At 44.3% G+C, this 22,377-nt stretch overlaps 1 protein-coding gene across 14 annotated transcripts in view; it reads right to left on the bottom strand.

Moving 5' to 3' along the window:
• Positions 1-388: 388 nt before the first annotated feature.
• The window catches only part of LOC147029528 (uncharacterized), a 195,320-nt gene continuing 173,331 nt past the window's right edge, over positions 389-22,377 (bottom strand). For 13 of the 14 annotated variants that reach the window (XM_085872647.1, XM_085872638.1, XM_085872637.1 and 10 more), the window contains 6 exons: positions 21,739-21,822; positions 21,533-21,634; positions 20,775-20,847; positions 12,523-12,743; positions 1,903-1,963; positions 389-1,756 (listed from right to left, as the gene is read on the bottom strand). In XM_085872647.1, coding sequence (XP_085728773.1) covers positions 1,916-1,963; positions 12,523-12,743; positions 20,775-20,847; positions 21,533-21,634; positions 21,739-21,822 — 528 coding nt within the window. In that variant the 3' untranslated portion in view covers positions 389-1,756; positions 1,903-1,915. The remainder of the gene's footprint in view (positions 1,757-1,902; positions 1,964-12,522; positions 12,744-20,774; positions 20,848-21,532; positions 21,635-21,738; positions 21,823-22,377) is intronic. The other variant, XM_085872632.1, reaches the window with a different exon arrangement.

Below are 22,377 nucleotides of genomic sequence, written 5' to 3'. Positions count from 1 at the left end.
TTTTTTTTTTTTTTTTTTCAGAGCGGGCAGATCCGTCGTATATGCGATCCATCGTTACCCGGAACGTCGTTAAGCGGCGCATGACTATATATATATTTGCGTAAAGCTCCATAGTTGCTTATTGAAACTGAAAAACTTTAATTAACTAGCAAAATACATATATAATTTTTTTAACGACTTTCCCAATATTCGATTGCTCAAGAGAGCGCACAGGGTCATCAAGTGAAGAGTGGGGAAGGAGTGTTCAAAAACCTGATATTTTGACTGAAATATAATGTGGAAATAAAATTTACCCAAATGTTCGTCCTCATATGCTGATGTACAATATTTTGCCCCCACTCCTCTCCCAACAGCAAGAAAGCTTATAAATGAACAAAAACATCTCAGCTTGAAGAGAATGTGACCTTTATTTGAATCCTCTAACATTACAAACAAGTGCAAATTGCCAGATTTACCTCTGCATTAAAATGACAGTCTTTGGCAAGCATTCAAATGACTTTTGCCACCCCAGCCCTAACCACCTTAATTAAGTTCTGACCCGAGACCCTCGAGAAAAGCTGCTACGGAGACTTGGGGCACTTGACAGTTTAAAAAAGAAAAAAAAATGCCCAACGAATGACAAACCCAATTCGAATGCAGCAAGTAACCAACATGGGACAAACTCATTCCAAAAGAGCATTTCGAGATGTACTATCCACACAAGAGATTGGTCAAAACCATGATCACAAAAAAGTCAAAAGGCAGCAATGACCCTGCTTAGTTTGTACCAGTTATTCAGCAAATGTTAAAGTTAAAAGGTCAATGCTACTCTAATTAAAGCCTACCAAAACAGGAAATTATCAAGACACAAAACACCATAAATTTGAAATATTTCTGCATGGGGCTGGGGCAGGGGGTACCAGCACTTTGCATGACAAATTATGGAATTAGCATGAGATTACCTGGTGTTTAAACCAGCCATTGCAGTTGATGTATTGGTATGACTGGTTCATCAAAAAGCAAAACGGTTAAATCCAGTTAATACAAAGCTGCATGGATATCAGAAGGTCTACAGAACACAATGCAAAAGACACTATTTAATGATTTTAAGTCAAAAAATGGCCAAGTTCATGTGCTTTACTCATAAGATGAGATTCAAATTGCTCGTACAGCTAGAAGTAATATTACCACATCATTGCAGTTCACTGGTTCTCATAATCACAAAGCTCCTGCAAATCCACCATCCACGTTTGCTCTCCATCACACCTGCTCAAGTCATCTTTTCACTTTCTGAACCTTCACCGACATCAAAAAAAATCCAACAAGCAGTGCAACCAGCCATAAAAAAAATTAAAAAAAAAAAACCATCGACGATGACCACCCAAAACCTCATCAACCACTGACATCAAGTCAACTATTTTCCTCTAACTCCTCCAATAAGTTACGGTATACGAAAATGCAATGTCTCTCCAAACCCACCCAACCCCGCCCCCAACAAAACCTCCCCAAAAAACAAATAGCACGAATGCTTATTTCAAAATAACTATTTCAAAGAGTTAGTCCAAGAAGTAGCAGCAGCAGCTCTGAAAGTAACCACAAGCTTCACATTATACAATTTCAGCACTTGCTTGCAATAAAAAAAAAAGTACCAAGAGAAGGAAAGGCATCATTGTGGCATTATCAGTTTCAAAATGTAGCAACAACAGTGGAAGCAAGTAAACAGAGTGCTGCTTTTTAAGTACGATGCTTCCTCCTGAGCAGTTTTCAGGGGTCAAGCCTAGAAAAAAAACAAAAAAACATATCATGACATTGAAATATTAGTTCAGCACATTGTAACACAGCAAATCAGAAAAGAATGTTTATTATTTTTAATCACTGCTTCACAATTTGTGTTTTTTTTTTTAAGAGTTGTAAAAATATTACCTACGTTGCAGCATCAGACAGATTTGTCTTCTGAAGCAAGGTCTGTAGAATAGTGTTCATTCTGAAATAAAAAAGGGGCTTCATCATCAAACTCGGCAAATGCTTAAAATAACATTAATATCAAGAGCAAAAAGGCAGACAGACAGATAGACAAACTTCAGTGGGTGAGACATAAATAGCATCCACTTTATAAAGTACGATGCTGTCGGACCCCGACATTCACGGGGGGGGGGGGGGGGGAACGTTCCTGAAAGGTGCCGAGAATGTTGGGGCATTGTTTTTTGGGGGGGTCTTTTCATTATTATTATTTCAAAATATATTCCTCTTTTCATGGTTGAGGCTTGTGGAAGATCGATGGTAGCGAAACAACATAACAAAAAGAACAGCAAGAGAAAGGGGGGAAAACAGTAGAGAGAGAGGCGAGAGAGAGGCGAGAGAGAGGCGAGAGAGAGGAGCGAGAGAGGCGCGAGAGAGAGAGGGGCGCGAGAGAGAGAGAGGCGCGAGAGAGAGAGAGGCGCGAGAGAGAGAGGCGCGAGAGAGAGAGGCGCGAGAGAGAGAGGGGCGCGAGAGAGAGAGGGGCGCGAGAGAGAGAGGGGCGCGAGAGAGAGAGGGGCGCGAGAGAGAGAGGGGCGCGAGAGAGAGAGGGGCGCGAGAGAGAGAGGGGCGCGAGAGAGAGAGGGGCGCGAGAGAGAGAGAGGCGCGAGAGAGAGAGAGGCGCGAGAGAGAGAGAGGCGCGAGAGAGAGAGAGGCGCGAGAGAGAGAGAGGCGCGAGAGAGAGTGAGAGGCGCGCGAGAGAGAGGGAGGCGCGAGAGAGAGAGAGGCGCGCGCGAGAGAGAGAGGCGCAAGAGAGAGAGAGGCGCAAGAGAGAGAGAGGCGCAAGAGAGAGAGAGGCGCAAGAGAGAGAGAGGCGCAAGAGAGAGAGAGAGGCGCAAGAGAGAGAGAGAGGCGCAAGAGAGAGAGAGAGGCGAGAGAGAGAGAGAGGCGCGAGAGAGAGAGGGGCGCGAGAGAGAGAGGCGCGAGAGAGAGAGGCGCGAGAGAGAGAGGCGCGAGAGAGAGAGGCGCGAGAGAGAGAGGCGCGAGAGAGAGAGGCGCGAGAGAGAGAGAGGGGCGCGAGAGAGAGAGAGGCGCGAGAGAGAGAGAGGCGCGAGAGAGAGAGAGGCGCGAGAGAGAGAGAGAGGCGCGAGAGAGAGAGAGAGGCGCGAGAGAGAGAGAGGCGCGAGAGAGAGAGAGGCGCGAGAGAGAGAGAGGCGCGAGAGAGAGAGAGGCGCGAGAGAGAGAGAGGCGCGAGAGAGAGAGAGGCGCGAGAGAGAGAGAGGCGCGAGAGAGAGAGAGAGGCGCGAGAGAGAGAGAGGCGCGAGAGAGAGAGAGGCGCGAGAGAGAGAGAGGGGCGAGAGAGAGGCGCGAGAGAGAGAGAGGCGCGAGAGAGAGAGAGGCGCGAGAGAGAGAGAGAGAGAGGCGCGAGAGAGAGAGAGAAGGCGCGAGAGAGACAGAGAGGCGCGAGAGAGAGAGAGAGGCGCGAGAGAGAGAGAGAGGCGAGAGAGAGGCGAGAGAGAGGCGAGAGAGAGGCGAGAGAGAGGCGAGAGAGAGGAGAGGGAGAGGCGCGAGAGAGGAGCGAGAGAGAGAGAGGCGCGAGAGAGAGAGAGGGGCGAGAGAGAGAGAGGCGCGAGAGAGAGGCGAGAGAGAGGCGAGAGAGAGGCGAGAGAGAGGCGAGAGAGAGGAGCGAGAGAGGCGCGAGAGAGGAGCGAGAGAGAGAGAGGCGCGAGAGAGAGAGAGGGGCGAGAGAGAGAGAGGCGCGAGAGAGAGAGAGGCGCGAGAGAGAGAGAGGCGCGAGAGAGAGAGAGGCGCGAGAGAGAGAGAGGCGCGAGAGAGAGAGAGGCGCGAGAGAGAGAGAGGCGCGAGAGAGAGAGAGGCGAGAGAGAGAGAGGCGCGAGAGAGAGAGAGGCGCGAGAGAGAGAGAGGCGCGAGAGAGAGAGAGGCGCGAGAGAGAGAGAGGCGCGAGAGAGAGAGAGGCGCGAGAGAGAGAGAGGCGCGAGAGAGAGAGAGAGGCGCGAGAGAGAGAGAGGCGCGAGAGAGAGAGAGGCGCGAGAGAGAGAGAGGCGCGAGAGAGAGAGAGGCGCGAGAGAGAGAGAGGCGCGAGAGAGAGAGAGGCGCGAGAGAGAGAGAGGCGCGAGAGAGAGAGAGGCGCGAGAGAGAGAGAGGCGCGAGAGAGAGAGAGGCGCGAGAGAGAGAGAGCGAGAGAGCGAGAGAGCGAGAGAGCGAGAGAGCGAGAGAGCGAGAGAGCGAGAGAGCGAGAGAGCGAGAGAGAGAGAGAGAGAGAGAGAGAGAGCGCGAGAGAGAGAGAGAGAGAGAGAGAGAGAGAGAGAGACGACAGCCAAACAATAGATGCAGGTAACGATGAAGAGTATGGGAGAACACTAAACGGTGGACAATATGAATACAGAAGCAAAATTGTGTTTGACAAGTTTGAGATTTTGTCAAGGTCTGATGAAAGGGAAGAAGCTGCTGACTGTCAAAAGGATAAGAGATGTCATAGCAGAGGGTGGAGTCATCAGCAAAGAGATAAAGAGGATTTTCCAGAGAGTCAGTAAGATCATTGATGAAGATTAGGAATAATATGGGGCCGAGAACACCGCCTTGAGGTACTCAAGCCTTGACAGGGAGAGGAGATAAAAGGGTTCCATTGAGAGCCACACATTGTCCATGAGAGTGGAGAAAGTCAGCAATCCAAGAGTGGAGTTGGCCTTGGATTCCATAAGCAGACAGTTTGGAGAGCAAGGCAGGATGCCAGACTGAATCAAAAGCTCGAGATATGTACAGAGAGACGGCCCTGATCTCATGTCTGATATTGAGGGCCTCCATTGTTGGGAGAGTAGAAGCAGCAGGTCCAAGATAGAGTGACCAGGTCTCAATCCGAAATGATGATCTGAGATGAGGCTGTTGGAAAAAAGTAATGATTTTATGTCGACTGGAATGATCGATTTCATGACCTTGCTGATTGGAAGCAAGTGAATTGGTCTGTAGTTAAGGGGATCTGTTTTTGCACCTTTTTATGTAATGCTGCGATTGCGGCTGATTTCTAAGCAGATGGAAGATGACCGATGGTAAATGATAGGCTGAAAAGGGCAGAAAGATGAAGTGCAAGAGCAGCAAAGCAAGATTTTAGGACACACGAGCTGATGCCGTCCAATCCAGTTGTAGAGTCAGAGTTGAGGGTTGCCAGAAACTTTTCCACCATTTCAGGTGCAAAAAAACAGAATTCAGGAGCAGTTGAGTCTGGCTGGGAAGGATGGGTACAGAGAGGGAGGGGTTTGGGACATGAGACTTTGAGGCAAACACAGAATTGAGGCATTCAGCCTTCTCACGAGCAGAGTCAGCTGTGGTGCCATTTGAAATGAGGGAAGTGATGGAAGGGAAGCATGCACCAGAGACTGACTTGACAAGGTGCCATCTGGTTTCAGAGAAGGGAGACAAGTTTGAAAGTTCATTTCATGAGATTGTACAGATTCTGTTTTCTGGCTTTCCCGAGCGCGCGCACGCACGCACGCACGCACGCACGCACGCACGCACGCACGCACGCACGCACGCACGCACGCACGCACGCACGCACGCACGCACGCACACACACACACACACACACACACACACACACACACACACACACACACACACACACACACACACACACACACACACACACGCACGTTGCGGGCTTTGTGGAATGATCTGAGGTTACCTTCGGTCGGATTTGCCTTGTAGGAGGAGAATGCAAGTTGTTTTAAAGCAACTGCCTCAACCACAAGATTCAGAGTACCAAGAGTGGTCAGATGGGTAAAATCATTGAAGCTGAGATGTGATGAATCTGTGCATGAGAGCAGGCTTCTGTGGGACAATTCCCAGGCTGAATTAATATCAGCGGTGGTGGATATAGAAGACCAGTCCTGAAGTGTACAATTAAATTAACGAAATAAATTAATAAATGCAAATACGCGAATGTAGAAGCAAGACACTTTATGACCGGACAGATACCTGGGGTCCGTGGATTTTGGGCGACAACAGTATAAAATTATTTTACAATGCAAAAACAGGTTTGAACTGGGGGCATTTAAACGTTTTCAAATTTAATTACTGCAACGCCCCAGTTTACGTCGGGGATGTTTTCATGAATTGCGACAAATATCGACATGACGAAGAAAAAAAAAAATCAAAGCAATTTTTCTCAAGAATTCATGGAACAAGGGGTGATACATTCTGAACATTGTCACTTCAAGTATTGTATTTCACTTTTTACCAATGATATTACCATTTTTAATTAATGACAGTTATATTCAAGTACAGAGCGTATTAAAAAATAATAATAATAATTAGCAGACATTCAAAAAAAATACACCTCTTCCAGAGACAGTCAAAGTTTGCGGTAAGGCTTATTCTTCTTTCAATGAACGTCAGCATATTTATATATCGGAGGTAAACTTAACCCGGCAACATCAAGGGAACTTTCACCAGAAAACATTTGACAAATGACATCTAATTTCACTTCTTGGGTAACACTTTTACAATGCCACCTCGCCAATCCACAGTGCAGTAGATTTATTTATGTGCGAAGCGAAGTACACAAATTGTTTCGGCGATTTTGCGATGTTCCAATCTGGTACTTCAGCGATGTATTCTGGCTACTTCATCAGTCTTGCAAGTTGTGAAAACGCTCGAGAATAAAGGTATGACAGTTGAAGGCAGAAGCATCAAGGATTCGGTTTCTGATCTTCCAGAAGTGAGGCTTTGACCGAGGAGAATTGCCACGTCACTTTTTAGATCATCGGTAAAAATACAGCTATATCATTGATAACTTTCATTCAGGGTGGAACAATCTACCTTGGAGCAAATGTTTCGAGAGAAATGGTGGAAATGGAGTCCTCATCAGTTTTGGTCGTGCCTCTTTCAATTTGCACATCTTCCTTTTACATCACGTTTCACATCCCACAACTGCGCTTGAGCTTTGAGAACGGCACCACTGGTGGCAAATGGGCACCAATAATATATCGGTGCTCATGAGCTGGTGCAGGCGGATTCGAATACTGGGACCATAATAGAGAAACACTTGGAGCCGATATCAGAGAACCAACCAAACATCACTTCGTACAAGAATTTATACAGAACATAAGGAGACAACCCTTGTGTTTCTTATCTGACAAGCTCATCGAGCAGATGACAACACTTTAAAGGAGAGGAAAATGAATAATAATCTGAAGTACTTGGCAATATGAGGGGATTACCCATCACACTGCTTGCTCCAGATCATGACAACACTGAGCAAGGCTTGAGAAGAAATTCTCATCCAAATAGTTTTTAGGGGCAGCATGAAGCGGTGAAACCCCACCAGTTCCTGTGATAGTTCGTATCTCTTTCTGTATCCCCTTCCTCCAAGCTTCTCTGACCTCTTCTCTCAACAACTGCCCCACCCCCACCCCACCCTTTACATTGTGGTTTTTCTCAATTAAGCTAAATCCCATCACCAAATACGGCTGCAGAGGACTCTCCTCCCACCCCCGACTTTAAGAGACACAGTAAATGCTTTCCAATGCAGTTTCACCTTCCATCAACACTTGTCCCTACATTTAATGTTGTGTTGCTGATGCTTCACTGGATGATTCAAAATTAACAATTCATCTTCTTTTTCTATTCCCCCTTTTCAAGTTAACACTTCACACCACATCCACCCCACTTTCTTTCCTTTCATGCATCTATACTAATAAAAGGCTGTGTGTGTGTGTGTGTGTGTGTGTGTGTGTGTGTGTGTGTGTGTGTGTGTGTGTGTGTGTGTGTGTGTGTGTGTGTGTGTGTGTGTGTGTGTGTGTGTGTGTGTGTGTGTGTGTGTGTGTGTGTGTGTGTGTGCGCGCGCGCGTGCTCCATAACACCTATCAATCTGAAACTTTGCCTGCATGTGTATGAAGAAAACTCCAAGGAAGTGCAAGAGTGAAAAATGGGTGTTTGGGTTAATTAATACACCCCTTTTGAAGATAATTAACGGCTTTATTTAATTATATCCTTAATCAGCCGATCCTCGGCCATCTTGCTGTCTGGGGTCTGCAGGCGTTTCCTGGGTAACCTCACTGGGGAATGAAGCCGCCATGTTTTTTGGCCTGCTCAACCATGCTTTTATTTGGAACAGGCCACACCGATTTCTTAACAATAAATAAACGTAAGCTCCAGATTTGAAAGTATCAGCAGTTCTGACTCCAAAAAGAACGTGTTGATTTGTTAAATTCAGACATCGTTGTATTTACGGCAATTGGTAATCGCTTGCCAAGCCAGGCGTTTGAGTGCTTAAGTCACTTTACTGAGCTGTATAGTACAGTTCGTGTCCTGATCGGGATGTACAGTCGACAGTTACCACAAGGTAGAGGTACATATACAGCACACACGGACGTGGTCCAAATGGGTAGATTTGGATCTGTACGGACTCTCCGCGGGTGTGTGGACATGCCATGCCTGCTACAGGTGCTGTGGTGGCAAAGTTTCATCCCGTATCTTATGAAGGTTCTATCAGTTTTTCCTTTGTCCTCACACCTGTTTCTAAAACATTTGGTTATCGGATTTGCTTTACAAAGGTTATATGGTTTCTCTTTGTGAGTTTCACAGCAAAATATATTTCATAACTAGCATAACCCGCGCTCTGCGCGACATGTTGGGGTGGGTGTGTTTGAGAAAGGAACTGATGCAGAGTATCAGTAGTAATTTTACTTTAATGCAGTAAGTGGAATACGATTTCACTGTTTCAGAACCATTTTATTTTCTTTTTTTGTACCATGCACCTCATATGGTCTTTGAGATAATGTAAGCCGAATATCACGTTACTCGAGCGCAGAACAAAGTCGAAGATAGCGCGACACGAAACCACAAACTCGGAAATAATAGAAAGATGCCTGATTTCCAAGCCGTTTGCCGAATTCACGTGTTTTCTTAATTACCGAGCTAAGTTTTTTTTTTCCACCAGTCACATGCAACTGTTTATCAAGTATAGCGTTTGTGAACATCTCTCTGAAACGTTAATATAAATGTAACATTGTATTTGATTTGCATACAGCATAGTACTGCAGTCAGCAAACCGACTCCAACCTGTCGATTCCTGAGAAATTGCCAATATCGGCCAAGCACGAGTACGTGCGTGTGTATATACACATTCTGTATGTGGGAGTTGCTGTTGTTGCCTTCTGTCTCCACATATAGGTGGGGTTCATCAGGAGGTGAAGTGGAGATCTACCAGGTCTCAGTGTGTGTGTGTGTGTGTGTGTGTGTGTGTGTGTGTGTGTGTGTGTGTGTGTGTGTGTGTGTGTGTGCACGTACACGTATGGGATTTCAGAATGTAGAATGGAGTCCTCCTCGGGTGGGATCAAAGTATCCACCTTCATTTCAGTGAGGGCTTACGATTCATGGACCAAGCTGTGAAGTTTTGTGCCGAGGGCTCTTCAGCATCGTCGCTCAGCCCCGGACAGCTTCCAAATGTAGTTCATTTGTTATAATATTCCCAGGGATGTTTTTAGCTCATCTGTAAAGTATTTCCAGGGAGCTTATGGGATGGCGCGTTGTCTGTCCGTCCACAAATACTTGCAACTTCTTCTCAAAAACTACGCATACAATTTCAATGAAATTTGACGACAACCTTCATCACCCGTGATGGCAAAAAAAAGGTCTGAAGGGGTCTTCAGAGGGAGTTTACGGAGGGGGGGGGTTGTGGGTTACCTCCCCAAAGAGGTATTTGCTTTCTTCTCAAACAATTCTGATGAAACTTCATGACAACCTTCATCACCCATGACCCACCAAAGTTTGTTCATGACATTAGAAAAATCTGCTCTAAGGGGATATATAAGGGGGGTTTCCCCCCAAAATATGTATTTGCTTTCCTCTCCAAAATTAGACATACAATTCCAATGAAACTTGACCACCATCTTCACCACCTGTGATGTACCAAAGTTTGTTCATGACTTAAAAAAATTGAGGCTGAAGGGGTTCGGCAGGGAGGTTGCTCCCCGAAAACATGTATTTGCTTTCTTTTCTGAAGCCACACACACAATTTTGATGAAACTTGACCACAACCTTTATCACCCAAGATGTACGAAAGGTTTGTTCATGGCATTACAAAATAAAAAATAACAAGTCTGAAGACGACAATGGTTCACGAGCGGTATTTGACGATGTTACTTGTTTCAAAAGTCAAGGATGAGACAATGTGATAATGTTTGACCAAGTTATAAAAATGATCAACATGATGTGGTACGAGTGACAGGTTATTAGCTGCAAAATGTCAAAAACCCGGTTTCGTTCAACAACTTTCAAAATTTGACCTTTGCATAACATTTAAAGGTCACAAAACAATGTTGTGGACAATAAAATAAGGAAACAGGATACGTACTATAGCTTATTGGAGTTAGTTCGTCGAAGGTCGAAAACCGGATTTGATTCCCACAACTTTGAAAATTTGACCTTTGTGACCTTTAAAAGTCAAAGGTCAAGGATTATGACCTTTGGTGCAAAACTTCCTCTGGAACATTCCAGGAACAATATAACGTCATAGAGGCTATATGGCATTTCGCACTCATCGGATTATCCATACTTTGATGAAATCAGCGTAAAAACAAAGTTGAAGGGGGCGCCACGGGCAAGGTGTTCGAGATCGAGCAAAATGGTTTCAAGACTTAATGTGGGGAATGACCTCAAGATTATGCATAAAAAATATTGTCATCCCAGCTCTCAAAGTTTGGGCGGTCGTATGATTTTTATGTCAAAATTCGCAATTTTCTAAGTTCGTGACCTTGTGAGGAAAATGAAAAAAAAAAAAAAAAAAATCGAGCTCCGTGGGGCTATGCAGGTGCCATTGGGTGCTATGCAGGTGCTATGCTCGTGACAGACAGACAGACAGACACACACACACAACAATAACGAATATAGTGGTCACTTACTGACTCGTGAACCAAAAAATAAATCCAGGAGGTATTTACTTTCTTCTCCATTATATATTTTGTGGGTCATCCATGCCTACCAATGGTTACCTGATTATCTTATCCAGCCACGACCCGGTGAATGCCCAGGGGTATTGCCCCTATGTTTAATATCTCTGTGAGGTTCTTTGTCATCATTCCTGTCGGTCTAGCTATCACTGGTACAACTTTGGCATTCTTCAGCTTCCAGGATCTTCTCACTTCATTCTTGAGGTCTTGGTGTTTGGTCACTTTCTTGATTTATGCATCGTTTAGGCAAAAATCACTGTGATTAACACCTCAATAAGCAATGCCTTCTTCTCTGTTTTGCACCCAAGTATGATATGTGGTCACAACGCTTTGTTTTCGATTTTCACGCTCGATGGGGTCATTAGTTTGTTTGTGAGCGGTAGGTACTTCCACGCTTTCGGTGATTACTTTTGGTTCATTTTCCCACAATTTTTCTGGAACTGACATCAAAGTTTTTGCAGATGTGCCAGCGGATTACATTATAAACTCCGTTGTGTCATCGTGTGTACGGCTGTTCTGACATGAGATTGTATGTGTGTGTGTGTGTGTGTGTGTGTGTGTGTGTGTGTGTGTGTGTGTGTGTGTGTGTGTGTGTGTGTGTGTGTGTGTGTGTGTGTTCGGTCATTAAGCACAACATATCAATCTCTTTACTAACCCCACCTCCACCCCTCACCTTGCTCTCCATTTATTTTTTTCTGGATCTGTCTGTCTGTCTGTCTAGCAACATTTGGTGAAGCATGGCTCTACCCACTTCCCCCCCTTCCTCACTCTTCCCACGTCTTCTCTCTCCCTTCCCCCCTCTCCACTCCCTCCTCTCTCAGCCTCACTCCTTAATACCCCCCGTCAGTGAAGTGATGGGTTCTATTTGCATATGGAAATAAATTACTGAGTGAGACCACATTTGCAAAGGGCACTTGACCTTTTTTTGGTATACAGTCAAGACCTTTGACCTGCTGAACCCAAAATTGAATCAGTTCAACTTTGTTTTGCAGTCCATACTTGCACCAAGTTTGGTGGAAATCCCCCCAGTGGCTCAAGTTATCGTAGTAACAAAAACAACTAGAATGGCACTCTGCGACGTCGACCGATATGCTTCCGCCCACATGATTAAATCATTATAGATACTTGTACCAAATTTGATTTAAATCCATTCAGCTGTTCTCAAGTATTACATCTTTATCGGACATGACCTCTGAACTCATGATGCCTCAATCTAATCGGTTCATCTTTACATCATTATAACACTTGTATCAAGTTTGGACAATCTCCAATCGCTGGTTCACGAGTTCGCGTGGTAACAGAATTTTTTACCAAACATGACCTCTGACCTTTGACCTCCTGACTTCAAAATCTAATCAGTTCATCTTTGCATCATAATACACATTCGCATCAAGTTCGACTTCGATCCCTTCAGCCGTTCTTAAGGTATCATGGACGGACAACACAAAAACATAATCAGCCAGCGACTTCGTTGGCGGAGGCATAACAATAAATAAATAAATAAAACTACAAAAACATGTGGACGGAAAACCAAAAAACAACGCCTCTGGCCTTGAGTTGTGGAGGCATTTAAAAAACAAGCTGAGAAAACAAGTGTGAGAGGCAGGAAACCACGCACCTCCCCTTGCACAATCACCGCTTCTGGATTTTCTTCATCAGCCTTCGTGGTTTGTGCCTCGTCCTTCTCACGGGGTGATGTGACATCACTTTCTACTGTACATGCGATGTTTTCTGGGGGTTGAGTACATGTTGGCTTTTCCGCCTGCTTTGGAAGTTCTGGAGGAGACGAGGTGCTCTCGGCCTGAATTTTCGTCACGCTGGGCCTTGCCGTCCCAACATCTAGCGAACAAATCACAAAAATGTTAAAAGTGAAATAATAAATTATACCACCTCTCACACCTTCTCCTTTATAAAGCTTTCTTCAAAGGAGCAAGTATAGAATGACAATATGTACTTTTGTTAACACACTATTATATACACCCTCCTCTGGGATAAGCATGAACAAAATAGATTTAAAAAAAAAAAAACTTCAAAAATAGAATTTGATGAGAATGAGTCAATGAAAATGCCCTCCTGCTACCAACTCGAGTTATGATCTGCAAATCGACTTTCAAAGGGGACGTGACCTTTGACCTGTTGAACCCAAAATTTAATCAGTTCATCTTTGTATCGCAGTCCAGACTTGTGAAGCACAGAAGGGATTTCAACCAAACTTGGCACAAGTTGAGGTAACAAAAGTCTGTTACGCACACACATGCACATAAGGACGCCAACACGGACGGACGGACCTGAAAACATAATGTCCCTGGGGCCTTCAGGTGCACACACATAAAAACGAATACATGAGTGTCCGGGCTGTGTAATCATTCATCATCCAGCGCGTCCACCACACAAAGCATTCATTCACAGCTTTTTCTTACATGCACACTGAGCCACTCTTTCTGTCTGCCAGAAGGATCAAAGGTGTCTGCAATGTTCTTTACATGTATATTTACCTTCGCCACCGAAGGTGGACGAAGGTTATGTGTTCACCCGTTTGTTTGTTTGTTTGTTTGTTTGTGAACAAAATATCTCAAAAACTTGTGCATGGATTTGGATGAAATTTTGCAGAGAGCTTGGCAATGTGACAAGGACAAAATTGTTGCATTTTTGTAAATATCCCAATCCAGATCTGGATGTGAGAATTTTTCAGTGATTCTTCACCATCGAGTGATAGGGGTAAAACACCATATAGCATATATCAAAAAGTAATGGACGGATTCGGACGAAACTTTGTCGATGAGTTGGTTAAAGTGTGAAGAACACGCCGATTAAAATTTTAGTTCAGGTCCGAATCCAGATCCGACATATCAATGGGTTACAACACGTAAACTAATCAGCCTGGCGGAGATATGAGCTCTACCGAGTGCCCTTATAGTCAGCGGTGTATCGGTACAATGCGAGGATAATGCTTAGTATGTCTCTCAAATCGGTTATCACAAACAATAGTGTCATGTTTGTGGAGATTAGATGTATGTTGCAAAAGTTGATTTGTGTAAAAGGGTAACACAGGTAGTCATTAACCTGCGGAGAAAGATCACGAGGATGCGAGAGATTTCCGGTCATTTCCAGATTTAGAATAGTCTTGCAAATATGAGCGGTTTACAGAACGAGGAATCTTCATGAACATTCCCACTCAGAGGACATACCAATGGTAAGAGTGAGAGAGTAGAGTAGAGTAGAGAGAGAGGGTAGAGTAGAGTAGAGAGAGAGCGAGAGGGTAGAGTAGAGTAGAGAGAGAGCGAGAGGGTAGAGTAGAGTAGAGAGAGAGCGAGAGGGTAGAGTAGAGAGAGAGGGGGGGTAGAGTAGAGAGAGAGAGAGAGGGGGTAGAGTAGAGAGAGAGGGTAGAGTAGAGAGAGGGAAGAGTAGAGAGAGAGAGTGTAGAGTGGAGAGAGAGGGAAGAGTAGAGAGAGAGGGTAGAGTAGAGAGAGGGTAGAGAGAGAGGGAAGAGTAGAGAGAGAGAGAGAGAGAGAGAGAGGGTAGGGTAGAGTAGAGAGAGAGGGTAGGGTAGAGTAGAGAGAGAGGGTAGAGTAGAGAGAGAGGGAAGAGAAGAGAGAGAGGGAAGAGTAGAGAGAGAGGGAAGAGTAGAGAGAGAGGGAAGAGTAGAGAGAGAGGGAAGAGTAGAGAGAGAGAGGGAAAAGTAGAGAGAGAGAGGGAAGAGTAGAGAGAGAGAGGGAAGAGAAGAGAGAGAGAGGGAAGAGTAGAGAGAGAGGGAAGAGTAGAGAGAGAGGGAAGAGTAGAGAGAGAGGGAAGAGTAGAGAGAGGGAAGAGTAGAGAGAGAGGGAAGAGTAGAGAGAGAGGGAAGAGTAGAGAGAGAGGGAAGAGTAGAGAGAGAGGGAAGAGTAGAGAGAGAGAGGGAAGAGTAGAGAGAGAGAGAGGGAAGAGTAGAGAGAGAGAGAGGGAAGAGTAGAGAGAGAGAGGGAAGAGTAGAGAGAGAGAGGGAAGAGTAGAGAGAGAGGGAAGAGTAGAGAGAGAGGGAAGAGTAGAGAGAGAGGGAAGAGTAGAGAGAGAGGGAAGAGTAGAGAGAGAGGGAAGAGTAGAGAGAGAGAGAGAGGGAAGAGTAGAGAGGGAAGAGTAGAGAGAGAGAGAGGGAAGAGTAGAGAGGGAAGAGTAGAGAGAGAGGGAAGAGTAGAGAGAGAGAGGGAAGAGTAGAGAGAGAGAGAGGGAAGAGTAGAGAGAGTAGAGTAAAGACAGAGGGTAGAGTAGAGAGAGAGGGAAGAGTAGAGAGAGGGAGGGAAGAGTAGGGAGAGAGGGAAGAGTAGAAAAAGAGAGAGAGGGAAGAGTTGAGAGAGAGGGTAGAGTAGAGAGAGATGGTAAGGTAGAAAGAGAGGGTAAGGTAGAGAGAGACGGTAGAGTAGAGAGAGGATAGAGTAGAGAGAAAGGGTGGAGTAGAGAGATAGAGGGAAGAGTCGAGAGAGAGGGTAGAGTAGACAGATGGTAGAGTAGAGAGAAAGGGTAGAGTAGAGAGAGGGTAGAGTCAAGAGAGAGGGTAAGGTCAAAAGAGAGGGTAGAGTAGAGAGAGGGTAGAGTATAGAGTGTAGGAGTAGGAGGAGTAGAGTACAGTAGAGTCGAGAGACAGACAGAAGGAAAGAGAAGAGACACAGACAGTGAGAAAGACAGAGACAGAGAGATAGCTTCGCCAATCTGAAGTTGCTTTGTGTGCCATAATTAATGTTAGTAAGATACAAGCCAGTTATTAAAATAAGCATTTTTTAATAATGTTACAAACTATAGATTATATAAGTGGAGGATGAATCAATAAAGCATTGCACACAATATATTGCACAAGGCAGGATGGAGCTCTAAAAACGATAAAAGCAACAGACAAGCAATTAACTTGTATGGCTACTAGCCTGTAACCACAATGGAATGTGTCGAGGAAAAGCATGGGTTTGCAAAGAACCAAATTTGTACACAAGGTCAAGGCTCATGTCAGAGCCAGTACATAGAACGGATCAGGTCACAGGTCATATTATACAAAAGTACCAGTGTGGGGGGAGGGGTGGACCAACAGCAGGTCACAGGTCATATTATACAAAAGGTGGGGTGGGGGGGGGGGTAGTGTACAAACACCAACAGCAGGGTTGAAGGATAAAATTGAGGGTGACTTGGACAGGTAGGTAAGGAGGAGGAGGAGATTGGGACCATACTCTGTTCAGAGCGTTGCTGCTGCTTAAGCAGTCTCCTTGGCTATTGGGCATAATCGTGGACGGGTCGCCACTCCGACACAGTATACCAGCACGCTGGCACTCATTTTGCCGACCTCGGAAGGATTGCAGGCCGAGTTAACCCCACCTGGTATTAATTCAACGGCTGAGCAGGATTTGAACTCAGAACCCTCGGATCCAAAGCCCGCCACCCTAACCATTAAGCCAACACCAGGCATACAGGTAGGTAAGGTAAGGGGTGTAAGTCGGAATGAGAGATAAAAAGGGGGGTGTGTGAATTGTGCAGATAAGATGGATTAATAAGCAAACTTTTCACAGGAAGAAAAACTCAAAGTTTGGAAGGAGGTGAGATTTGGGGTGAGGGGAGGGTAAACTGGTGATTTGGTTGGGGAAACAGGGTTGAGGGTGTTCAAAATGTACTAGAACAATTCCAACAACAAACTAGAATTCATAGTACACCTTAACAAATGCAGTCTTGAGAAACAAGGACATGGGCAGGGTCTACGAGTGGCAAATTTGATTGGTTGTCATGATGTAAAATGCCATAATATTTTGTCCGAGTACTGCTAAACAGAAAAGTTTTGAAAGAGATAAGAAGGCGATTTGTGTTCTACAGTGTTCAAGTATATAATTAAATAGAAATAAAATGAGGATTTTCAAGGTTGGAGAAAAAACTAGAAGGGCACTGATCAACATCACCCGATATACATCCACCCACATTATACAAACTTGTACCAAGTTTGATGTAAATCCCTGAACCCAGATGCAGAATATTAAATAATTTTGGCTGCCAGACCATGAGTCTGATCAGGTTGAAATTCAAAACATATATATTCCCCCGTGACGACTGGATCATAATTGCGACTTTTTACGTCGATTGATGAAGCGGTGCAAGAAATTTTTTTTTAAAAAGATTTTCGTTCAATCAAATATGGCTGCCATACCACGTGACCAATGAATTATTCACGAACACCCTGGTATCCCCAAGCCTTGGGGAACGTGTGTGTGAAATTTCCCAGTGATCTGTCGAGCCGTTCTGGAGAAGATTTTTCAAGGTTTATGCTTCAAAAAAAAAAGAAAAAAGGTGCAAACCATGTGACCTATGAGGTCTTAATTATCATCAAAACATTCCACAAAAGTACCGAAGTCATACTGTAAAGGATTCTGTGGTGGCAGGATTCGCACCCTACTCTTGACAGCCAAATGTTGATATGAAGATTTGGTGTCACTTAACAGCACCGCCGTCTCCAGGGTTATAACGCCGGCCGGCTCGGCACAGGTCTCGGGTTACGCGCTTCAGATCACGATACCAAAATACAACTGTGCCTTGCCAGTTGGGGAAATAGACCCCGGTTACAGACTGGGTTTGTCAGAGACCGAGCGAAGTCTGCCAGTCCGTAACCATTTTGGTTTTAAATACAAATAGAGCGAATTGTTCCTCGGCGCAGCACGAATAAACTCAAAGCGGCAACTTTCATATGAATCAGCAAGATTTATTGGGGACACATTGGGGAACAAAACACAAGCAAAGCATTCACTACAATGTTATATTTATTCTATAACCCACTCTTAAATAGGGAGCTACGGATTACGGGTTTCGAAGGGAACCCTAGCGAGATAAACCTTAGACAACATGCAGACAAGACATGCAGACAAGACACAGAGTACTTGGTGATGCTTCATGGACGAAAGGAAAGTGTTGAAGGCACGAATGCGGCTCGTGACAAGCCGACGTTAACATATTCGAGCACCAGGCTCGAGCACGCCGCGTGGCAAGAGGCCGTCGTCCTTTCGTCGCACCGCCCACGCACGCAGCCTCAGCGCGTTCAGCCCCCGTAAGGTCGACGGCACAAGAGTAAAAGATCCACAGTGTGCTCCAGCTGGCTTTTCACAATGTCCAGCACACAAATCCAGGCCTGGTCTGTTCATCAGATGAGGCCAAATCAGGGTGTTGGGCTCCGCAGGTGGATCGATGGGATTACAAGACGTGTCGAGCCGTACAGTCGGTAGGGACAGTCAGAGGCTCCATCACTGGACTCCGGATGAACCTGTCGAGGACCTCTTAATAAAAGTCGATCGCCGAATCCCCTCATGCAGTTCCTCCTGCCTTCCTGGGGCTCGCTCTTCTCACGAAAGCCGATCCCAGACTCACCAAGCAGCCAGTTTCTTTTTACAGCCCATCGCAGACTCCCACCAGCCGTTTGTCATCCAGCAGAAGGCAGACTCGACACCAGCAGCCTCTCATCCAGCAGAAGGCAGACTGACCTCTTGCAGTTCCTCTTGCCTCTTTCACCAAGCAGATTGCAGACAGACACAGCCGTCCCTTACACAGCAGATCGCGACTCGACACTCAGGCAGTTACTCTCTTGCCTTCCCGGCGCTTGCTCTCGACACTCCCCGGGGACCCGTGATTGGTCCATCGCTCGAGATTGCAGCTGCCCTCCACCAATTGGCTGCCGACGCGTCTCGCCGACCGACACTCTTAGAGCGCTGGGCGGGGCTAGTTCGTAGAGGGGAAAGCAAAAGAAGCAAGGCCCCTCCCAGTACACCACCACTGTACGAACAATGAACAGCCTGCTACACCTCCTGACACACATGTAACGTCCAATTACCGAACAACCTGGCTAAACATGCATTTAAGGGGGGATCTGGGCTAATCCTCTATTTAATAACACAGTAAGGGCCATTTTCGCAACAATACTTGGGGTGAAAATTTAATGTCAATCGGATAAGCGGTTGCAGAGAAAACAGAAAATTAGCATGGACAGACGTACGCATATACAACCAGAAAAAAATAATGTCTCCGGCAAATTCGTCAACAGAGGCATAAATTTTTTTCGTTATTTTACCGCCATTGATGCAGCATCTTTTACTCCACCTTATTTAACACTTTACATTTGTTGTTGGTTGTGTCCTTTATGAAGTCCTTAAAAATAAGTTTCCTGTTTGGAAGACTTTTCAAATTTGTTTGATTGCCAGACAGGCAGAGGAGTAAAAATAATTATCTCACTCCTCTGTGTGTGTGTGTCATCGGGTTCAGATTCAGAGCCAAAGTGCTGTTAAACCGTAGGTTCGTTTTTCCGATTCGTGTTCAAAAATACAACATTCAATTGAAATAAAGTTGTTCCCTGATCATAAAACTGCCGTTTGTGGACAGACAGACACACACAAACTGAACCAATTTGCATCGAGTGCCAACCTCAAACCAAGTCTATGAATGAATCTCACAATTACATATATTGCTGAGGGCGAACTTGTATAATCTAACAAAGATCAAGCCAAAACCTCATTTTACACAGTATATTTTTCAAAGTTATTCCAAAATTAAACAAGAGCTCAAGTGAGCACAATATACGCCGAAAAACAAGAAGGTATATACAGAATTGTGCTACTACATGGATAACAGCATCCTGGTTGCCATGGCAACCACTTTAGATGACGAACGTACGTGTCGACACACCGTCTCCACAGTCTGTACCTATGTACCAAATATGAAACGTGAAAGTTGAAAACTTTGGGAGTTAGAGTGCGGACAGGAACGGACAAAACGGATGGACGGACGACCGGTATCACATAATATGCCCAGATATATATATATATATATATATATATATATATATATATATATATATATATATATATATATATATATATATATATATATATATATATATATATATATATATATATAGATATATATATAGATATATATATAGATATATATATATATATATATATATATATATATATATAGATATATATATATATAGATATAGATATAGATATATATATAGATATATATATAGATATATATATATATATATATATATATATATATATATATATATAGATATATATATATATATATATATATATATATATATATATATATATATATATATATATATATATATATATATATATATATATATATATATATATATATATATATATATCGGGCATATAAAAAGGGGAAACAGCACCATGACGGAGGTAGAGTGAGGCTATTGAAGAGACCTACTTGAAAGGCAGAATAACACACTGCAAATTTTGAAGCATACGTCCTCCACAATCAGATTCACATCGATTATAATCAATGAACAGGTATTTCAAAATAGTAAAAGCACACAATCACCATGAAATGGTACCAATGAATACAGGAGCATAACCAAATGCTTGCAGTTGTTGATGCATCAGTCAAGTGGATATGTTATCATTAAAACCAAAGTTCCCATCGTGTACAGCCTTTTTGGCTGCGAGTTGTGTCATTGGTTAGGGGCACAGCTATGCCGCCGATGCAGTGCCCCTATTACCAGTACACTGGTACTCATTTTGCCAACCTCGGAAGGATCACAGGCTGAGTCAACCTCGTGGTGGTAATTCAGTAACCAACGGGGGCTCAAACTCAAGACCCAAGGATCCCAAGCCACCATCATAACCACGAAGCCAACGCCAGGCTATAAACCAAAGTTATTCCACAGTTTTATGTGTCAATGTCAAGTTGGACAGCATTTATTTCATTCCACCTTTCCTTTAAAATCCCCTTCAATTTGATTACCTTTCAAGTGCTCACCAACCTTGTGAAACCACAGGTCGAACTTGGCTTGTTAACTATGAAAGACATACGAGGTGTTGTGAGAATGTAGGGTTCAAACTTCTGCACCTGTTTTGTGAAGGGGCATGCTGCTCTTCGATCGGACCTTTCCAGGCTCGGACTTCTTGCCTGGAAGTGGTACCTGGACAACCGTATTTGAGAAAGCAACAGGGCACACACATTGGATCATCTTTTAAAATGAAATGCATTCAACACATTGAAGTCCTCATCTAACATGTCCCCCCTCATTTTTTATTGCAATTTCCATGACAGTGTATGTACACTTGTCAATACCATGCTCAAATTTTATAGCCATTTTCTCCCCCGCTCTCTATTCAGAGGTCAGCGAAGCCGGTCATGGAGCCCATTACAACCGATACAATTTGGATCATGAACAGCAGCATGACAGGATAGTTCAGGTATAAACAATACCGTCTCGTACTCAAGAGATACAAATTAAAACAACTCAAGAGATAAAGACCTAAGCAATGGAGAAGCATGGTCACATGTTTCAGAACACCATATGATAATGGAAACAACCTTTTCAGGCCTTCGATACAAAAGGGGTCCTTAACCATTTTATTGCAGACAAGACCAAGAATCAAGGCTGACTCGGCTTCAGAAAGGGGATAATGGTCACATCCCTTTCATAAAGACCAACGTTCTCTGTTCACCAATGCCTTGGACATGGCCAAAGGCAAAAATAAGAGGGGGAATTGAACATGCCATGTGACTGAAACCTTGAGCATGTCAACAACAAAATTATCCTTTAATTCATAATTTTTCACCATCAAATGCCACAGGGGAAATTAAAGAAAACAAATTACCCCACTAGAGTTGAGGTTACAGGTCGTCTTGGCAGAAGCAATCCGAGTGGTCCTGGTCTGTAGGCTGCCTTGCGGTGCTCTGACGGGTGCAACCCGTGGCATCTACACAAAAATGGAGGAGGGAGGAGGGGACGGGATATTTACAAATCACCAGCAGATAAAATGAATTCAAAATTATAAAAAGCAATGGGTTGAAAAATACATACAGGCATTGCACTTCTCGTTGGCTTGTCCTTGGAGGTTGGTTTGGAACGTGTCGTGGAAACTTCAACCTTCCTGGGGAGTGTGATCTATGGACAAGAAACACCTCGTGGGATTGGCTTCCACATTTAAGAGTTGAGCCACAAAGGCAATGGAGCAATATATGACAAAGTGGCTGAGAGTTCAGTTTGGCTTCTGGATAAGCACAATGACGAAGCCAATATTACAAAAATACAGAATTGAGATAATCAAGGAAATCATAGCAAAGAGATTGAATTGTCGAAATGGATGTCCATAACCAAATCTGCTGCAGCCACTACAAATTGAAGGAGTTGGAGGGGCGAGGGTAGGAAGACGAGCAGCTAGCTACAAAGCTAAACCCATGGTTGAAACTGCAGAACTTTCGAAAAAAAGAAAGCAACGAGCAAAACGACTCCTTACTAGGTGGGGTTGGGTGGCACATTCCCCGAATATCAAAATTTGACGAGGGGGTAATATTTTATTGTTTCACCTGAACATCCATTGCTGGGAAGATTATTTTCAGTTAGTTAGTTAGTACAGCATAGCATTGTTATCGTAAAAGTAGTGAATACTGAATACCACATGCAGCACCTTTCCAGGACTTTCAATACAAGTGTGTTAAG

The sequence above is a fragment of the Eptatretus burgeri genome, chromosome 3 (assembly GCF_056783735.1).
Source record: "Eptatretus burgeri isolate ZD-2024b chromosome 3, Ebu_testis_v1, whole genome shotgun sequence".
In the NCBI taxonomy this organism is placed as follows: domain Eukaryota; kingdom Metazoa; phylum Chordata; class Myxini; order Myxiniformes; family Myxinidae; genus Eptatretus; species Eptatretus burgeri.
This window is presented reverse-complemented; position numbering and strand designations above follow the sequence as displayed.